The 6,911-nt window shown below is 35.6% G+C and overlaps 1 protein-coding gene across 2 annotated transcripts; it reads left to right on the forward strand.

The window, feature by feature from the left end:
- The first annotated feature begins 194 nt into the window (after positions 1-194).
- Positions 195-6,402, forward strand: LOC138320619 (sodium-dependent phosphate transport protein 2A-like). 2 transcript variants are annotated; one of them, XM_069263728.1, is made up of 8 exons: positions 195-443; positions 1,182-1,347; positions 2,602-2,742; positions 2,899-3,030; positions 3,280-3,471; positions 3,625-3,743; positions 4,236-4,395; positions 4,581-6,402. In XM_069263728.1, the coding sequence occupies exons 1-8, from the start codon at positions 339-341 to the stop codon at positions 5,603-5,605; spliced, it is 2,040 nt and encodes a 679-aa protein (XP_069119829.1). In that variant the 5' UTR covers positions 195-338; the 3' UTR covers positions 5,606-6,402. The 2 variants fall into 2 exon arrangements, with proteins under 2 accessions (XP_069119829.1, XP_069119831.1); XM_069263730.1 differs by lacking the exon at positions 1,182-1,347 and having other exon boundaries at positions 207-443.
- Positions 6,403-6,911: the final 509 nt, after the last annotated feature.

Raw genomic sequence — 6,911 nt, forward strand, 5'->3', positions numbered from 1 at the left:
GCCAATCAGAATCAAGGTGAGCTAGTCTAGGTCATGACTCACAGCCTTCCCCACGAGTGTAGAAATCGGTTGTAACTAACATAAAAATGTATATTTCTGAAGTATTTCTCGGTAAATATATGCTTATATACTTGTTTTTACTCGCACGATTAAATAAAAAACGATTAAGATTAGTAAAACAGATATATGAAATTATTTAACGTATTTCTAACATACAGATCATCGGTGTAGCACGTGTGTAGGACATGGAAACCACCTTAAACCGTCTAAATATAGACTACCACAAGGAGCGGTGAATCAAGTCGGCATTAGAAACCGTCATTCACGTGGCGGACACCATGGGTAAAGGAAGTCAATTATCTGAGATGAAGAAGGAAAACGAGGGGAAAGTTGACAGAAACTTAGATTATAGAATACGTATTCCAGATATAAATGAATCAAAGGTAAGTACTATTTAAACGAAATTCAGTTATAATTAATAGATTAATGATATTATAAGGATTTTTAACCCTCCCGTATATGCAGGATAGTCCTGCATTTGAGTAATAGTCCTGTATTTGAGGGATAATTTTGTTACGCAAATGCAGGATTCTATGAAATGAAAAGTGATAAAGTTGATTTAAACATTGTCATCAAAAAAGGGCATCATGATTTTTATATGGCATCATCACTAATACAACTTTCCACATTATTACTCAAATGGAAACAAATTTCATCATCTAAATGTTTGTAAAAGTCACAAACAAAATCACCTCTATTGCTTACTATGGGGCTAAAAATAGAACACAGGTAAAAGTCAATCAACCATGACATTTGCACTAAATTTCCCTGATGGCTATACACTGTAGTCTATGGAGAGCACCTAAATTGTCACTTTATTACAAAGTGAGATAATAGAATTCAATAGTTCATAAACAAATACATAAAGTTTTCAATTAGTTATATGGGTATCTGAAAATGATGACGCCCTTTTTTGATACAAATTTTTTAAAACAACTTTATCCATTTTCATTTCACATAATCCTGCATTTGAGTAACAAATTTATCCCTCAAATACAGGACTATTACTCAAATGCAGGACTATCCTGCATATACGGGATGGTCCCCAACTAATGATATTATAAGGATTTTTAACCCTTTGTGTGATGTGGATTTACAATGTCCTCGTGCCTTCAATACAGGGTGTTCAGGGTGCGACCTGTATGATTGGGGCTGCAGAAAGTAGCGACTCGGGTGATGTGGCCGAGGGAAAGTCTCTCCCATTGATAAAAGAATGTTACGGGCCTAATGAGCTTGACCCCCTGACTGCTGAGATAGACTCGAATGATGACAGTGTTGGTACCAGTGGTGGGTAACGATGCGTGATTACAAACTCACTTCTGTTGTACATGTAGCCATCTTCGAAATCCAAGGGTTGCTTTCGTCAATAGGCCTATATTTAATTATTACACTTATTGAATTCAACAAATGGACAACTCTTCAGGATTTCGGGGATGCTCCCAAATTATATCTTAGAAGTTGTTAATGTATCTTGTATGAAATTCGGTCAAATGACATAATGTTATGGAGTAGATCGATCGTATTTGATAAGTAGGCCTATACGCATCCTCGATACTCCAGGGCTTCCGATCACTTACGATCTCTACACCCCTGGACTATCTCATAATGAAATTGAAGGCAGCTCAGCGGAAAACATTTGACCAATCACAGCCTAGCAAATATTTCATTTGAAGACTACAGAGAGAGCGACGCCTAACATCAAAGCCACAGAGTCAACCACAGTGCACCGTTATACGGCTCTTTTGATGTATATCAAATAACTAAGTTACCTGTTCTATTCTGTTGCCTCCAGTTTTACTATGAGATAATCCAGGGGTGTAGAGATCGTAAGTGATCGGAAGCCCTGGAGTATCGAGGATGGCCTATACGGAAAATATATCACTGCATGCCAAAAATATTGGGACCTCTTGAGGGTAATTATTATCTCATTAGGCCTAAGTATTCATGACTTTTCTAGTATGCGAGTGCACTAGAAACAGATGTTGCTGACATTAGGCTAGATTTAATAGCATTAATTATAATGAGATGTTCATAGATAATGAGAACAATATTAAGAAGACTTGATAAAAACAAGCTAGAGAAATCATGAATACTTTTGTAATTGTTCCACGTACATTCATAAGATATGTGTAAGTATAAGAAAAGTAAACAAAAATGTTTATTGGCATATGATAATCATAAGTTGAAAAAGTCGATACCATAGCTATTGCCAGTGTCTGTTGTCTAAAGAGTTCTCAATAGACGTCACCAAGTGATAGTGAAAATACCTATTAGCTGTCTCCATTGAAATGTATGGTTCCTCATTATAGTTTTGTGGTAAGTATTCCCATACATTTTAATGGATGTTCCTACAAAATGTTCTAAACCACAGGACTAACTAGGCTAAGGAACTGAAAATTATGTTTGAACGTGTGAACGATATGAGTGTCTCATAGTTTACAAGGACTCCTTTTCACTTCTTATATCAATTTTGTATTTCAGAGTAAGATTTAGTTGCTTCTTTGAATTTGTAGTAATCTTGTGGTGATTTTTGTATTTTAGAGCTGGATACACCTGGGAAGTTGAAGAGAGCATGCATGGTGACCTGCAAGGTGGTCGCCTTGCTTACTCTTCTTTATCTCTTCATATGTTCTCTGGGATTTCTCAGTTCTGCATTCAGGCTTCTTGGAGGAAAGACTGCTGGTAAGTTGACATATTCCAGTTCTGATGTTTTAAGATATTTCACACTATTGAAAAATAGTAGTCTTTGAAAATGATAAGGCAATTTCTTTTGTCATTGAATTTCATGTGTGTTTAGAAAATGTGTGTAATAAATACCTGTATGACTGTTTATTTCAGGCTCTGTATTTAGTGAGTCAGAATTGCTACAGAACCCTGTGACTGGTTTGATGATTGGGATATTGGCGACAGTTTTGGTGCAGAGTTCTAGTACGTCAAGCTCAATCGTTGTTACCATGGTAGCTTCAGGAAGTAAGTCTCTCTTTCATAATTGATTTATTTTAGTATAATTAAATGGAAAGAAAGTTTCTATATTTATTAAACAGTAGTGTCTTAAAATTGATCTATGTTATAGAGTTACCTACCCTTGCTCAATCACTGTGGATATCAACCTGCAAGGGCAGATAACTTATTATACAAAGATGAAATGAGCGTGTTCAATGTTTCTATCATTCTGACGCTTTAAAACGTTTTTGACACAAACTTTTGAAAATATTTCAGTTCTTGAAGTAAAACCTGCCATTCCTATCATCATGGGAGCCAATATTGGAACTAGTGTCACCAACACAATTGTCTCAATGGCTCAGTCTGCTGACCGAGAGACTTTCAAACTTGCCTTTGCTGGAGCGACTGTCCATGACATGTTTAATTGGCTTAGTGTGGCTGTACTTCTGCCTCTCGAAGTCGCAACAGGTAAATTAATGTTGAATGGATAATCAATTACTTGTTATATAATTATTTGAATTAATTGAACCCAAACAATGATTTGATTTAATTGAATTTGTGTTTTTGTAGAACTTGATGCCATTCCTTAGTATGAATAGTTATCATTTGAATCTGTTTCAGGTTATTTGGAGAAACTGACCTCATGGATAGTCAGTCAGTGTGACTTGTCTTCAATTAGTGGAGGGAACCAACAGCTTCTGAAGGTCATCACTAAACCGTTCACCTCCAGGGTGATCAAGGTGAGTGTCAGTCATTATATACCTTCTCTGTCAATCAAAATAGTTTCAAGTGATGAAGTTATAAAATACAGTAAGAATCTTGCATGAATAATAATGTCAATCTTACAATAAATTGAAATTCCTGTTTTATTCAATGTTATTATATAACTTCTATATCAGTCACAAACATTTGAAAGTCATTGAATTATGAACTACAGGTATGAATCTTGAATTATGAATAATTATGTGATGCTTGCAATAATTGAAATTCCTGATTTTTGCACTAAATAGTTAAGAATGGTTGAAGTGGTCAGAAAATGTGTGTTGAGCTTAAACAACGTACAACAATGTATGCTTTTTGAATACAATGTACATGAACAACAATGTATATCATTTGAACATAATGCAACAGTGTATGTAATTTGATCATAATACAACATTGCAATCTATGTTATTAGAACATAAGTGAAACATTGTTTGATGAACTGTGTATGTCATCCCTTTGTTTTGCAGATCAACAAAAAGTTAATAGAGAAAATAGCTGCTGGGAAAGCAGTTGATGAAAATGAAAGTATTCTGAAAGTGTACTGCGACTACAATGAAACGACTATCACATCTAATGGTACAGATGGAAATGCAACAGAGACAGTTCAGCGTGTACCAATAGAAAAATGTAAATATGAGAGTGTCGTTTATCAAAAATATTTGTAAATATAAATTACCTTTTTATCAATGTATGATTATATTCAGTCTTTACGCTGTTAAGTCAGTGAGCCTAACTGATTCATTCTTATTGGCGTGTTGTTTCCACTAGTATACATGCAATTAATAACCTTCTTTCATTTTGTCTTTTCATAGGTGGAGCCCTGTTTAGTCAGTTAGATCTTGGAGATACGGCGACTGGACTGATTTTGTTGTTTGTATCGCTCGCTCTCTTGTGTCTCTGTCTCATATTCACGGTCAAACTCCTCAACTCCATGATGCATGGCTCCATCGCCAAAGCTATCAAGAAGACAGTTAATGCCGAGTTCCCTGGACCATGTCGACACCTTACTGGTTTTGTGACGATCATCGTCGGAGCGATTCTGACTGTTCTAGTACAGAGTTCATCCATCTTCACTTCCACTTTGACTCCACTAGTTGGTCTGGGACTTATTGAAATAGAACGAATGTATCCATTGACCTTGGGGTCAAATATTGGAACAACAATGACAGGCTTACTGGCAGCTTGTGCAGCCTCGAGTGACAAGGCAGAAGTAGCATTTCAAATTGCTTTCTGTCACCTTTTCTTTAATGTTAGTGGTATTATTTTGTACTACCCCGTCCCTTGTTTACGTAACCTGCCAATCCGTGGTGCCAAATGTCTTGGGGAGACCACTGCTAAATATCGGTGGTTCGCTATTTTGTATCTGATTTTGATGTTTGTACTTTTACCAGTGTCAGTCTTCACATTAAGTCTGGCTGGTAAGACCACTTTTATTTGTGTCTCTAGTCTTGTTGGTATAATAGTATTATTTATCATAGGTTTAAATATCATGCAGAGAAAATGTCAGAAAGTTTTACCCAAATGTTTCCACACATGGGAATTTTTACCAGAATTTATGAGGTCTCTAGCACCACTGGACAACGTTATCAGAAGCCTTCTATCAGTGTTCACTGGTAAGTGTCCGTGTGGGGATAAGGAGCCAAAGTTAGTTAAGGGTAGCCCTGACAGCAGTGTGGCCAGCTCCACTGCTAGTTCTACACGCGAGCTATTAAATACTGGCTCAGATCAGTGCAAAGTGGACTTGTCCAAGATCTCTCAGGAGGAAGCTTCTCAAAGTCTTCTCCCAACAAAAATGGATTTCCATTTTAGTAAAATTCCAGGAGAAACTATTTTATGACGATAGAAATATCTTATTTTGATATCAAACAATTTTGCATGGAGTGCATGCAGTTGGAAGATAAGTCGTTGAACCTCAACACATATCAGTAAATATCTGTACCAATATGCAGATGATAGAGTACCAATTCTGTTCAGTACAGATTGGGCGATGGTCGCCATGCGTACGTCAGGTCATCATCTCAGGGTTCATCCGGTTTTCAGGTGAAGATCAAAGCCTAGCCGAGACATGGCTTGTGTCCTAATACAGTCTGTTCTGTGGTATCTTGGTTGTGTTCATGTGGGAGAAATTGCTCCAGTTTCTGTGGAATCCACTTGATAAGACACTTACATTCCGTGAGGTAGCCCCAGCTACTACACAATACCATTACTTTTTGGGGAGTGTAGTAAATAAAGTTTCTGGTCAGTAAGATTGTTTTATTGAGCTGGTGCTGAACTTATAGATTAGAAGCTACCTCAAGACATGTGTGAAATCTAGCCAGATTATTTAAATTTAGTATTTTGTTCAGTATTGATGAAACTTAAATTCATTTAAAACTTATTACGATGTATACATCACATACTTATTGCATGATTTTTAGTAATAAGTCTTTACATACACTTTTAAGGTTTCAGAATCTCAAATATTAATTTATTTTGTATTGTTTTTAGTCAATCTTTTTTATGTAAAAATTTCATTCCATATTATTTAAAGAATTGGATTTTTTGTAATTTTTTTATTTACTGTAATGTTCTTCTGATATGAAATTATCAATGCAATGTATTTTATCCCACAATAAAATTATTTGTATAAATATATCAACTGATTTTGTATTATATATATTCAAACTTGCTATAAAGGACACCCAAATACTTGTCTATAAAAGAAAAACTCATCAACACCATTTGGTGCAATTTACTGTATACCTGGTAATTGCCATCTGTAAGAGACCAAGAGCACCTGTCTATGAGGACATTTTTGCTGTGTTCGTTTGGTGTCCTTTATAGACAGGTTTGACTATGTTGCTGAACATTTAAGTTTCTGTTCATGAATCATTCTTTCATTTGAAAAAATTTCAACTGACTCTGGAGTCTGGAAATGTTTTGTGTTTTGATCATAACTTTGCCCAAAGCTATTAGATAATATCACAAAATGATGTAGTTCATCAGTGCACTGTGATAAGATTCAGTGCAGAATTAATGATACAGATGCTTTGAAACTTAAGGACACTGAATCACAGTTTGTTATGCATATATATGTAGAGGATGGGGATATCAATTGTTTGGATACATTCAAAATTGTTGATGCTGTAATCAATGGAAAAGTA

Source organism: Argopecten irradians, chromosome 4 (genome assembly GCF_041381155.1).
Source record: "Argopecten irradians isolate NY chromosome 4, Ai_NY, whole genome shotgun sequence".
NCBI classification, from domain to species: Eukaryota; Metazoa; Mollusca; class Bivalvia; order Pectinida; family Pectinidae; genus Argopecten; species Argopecten irradians.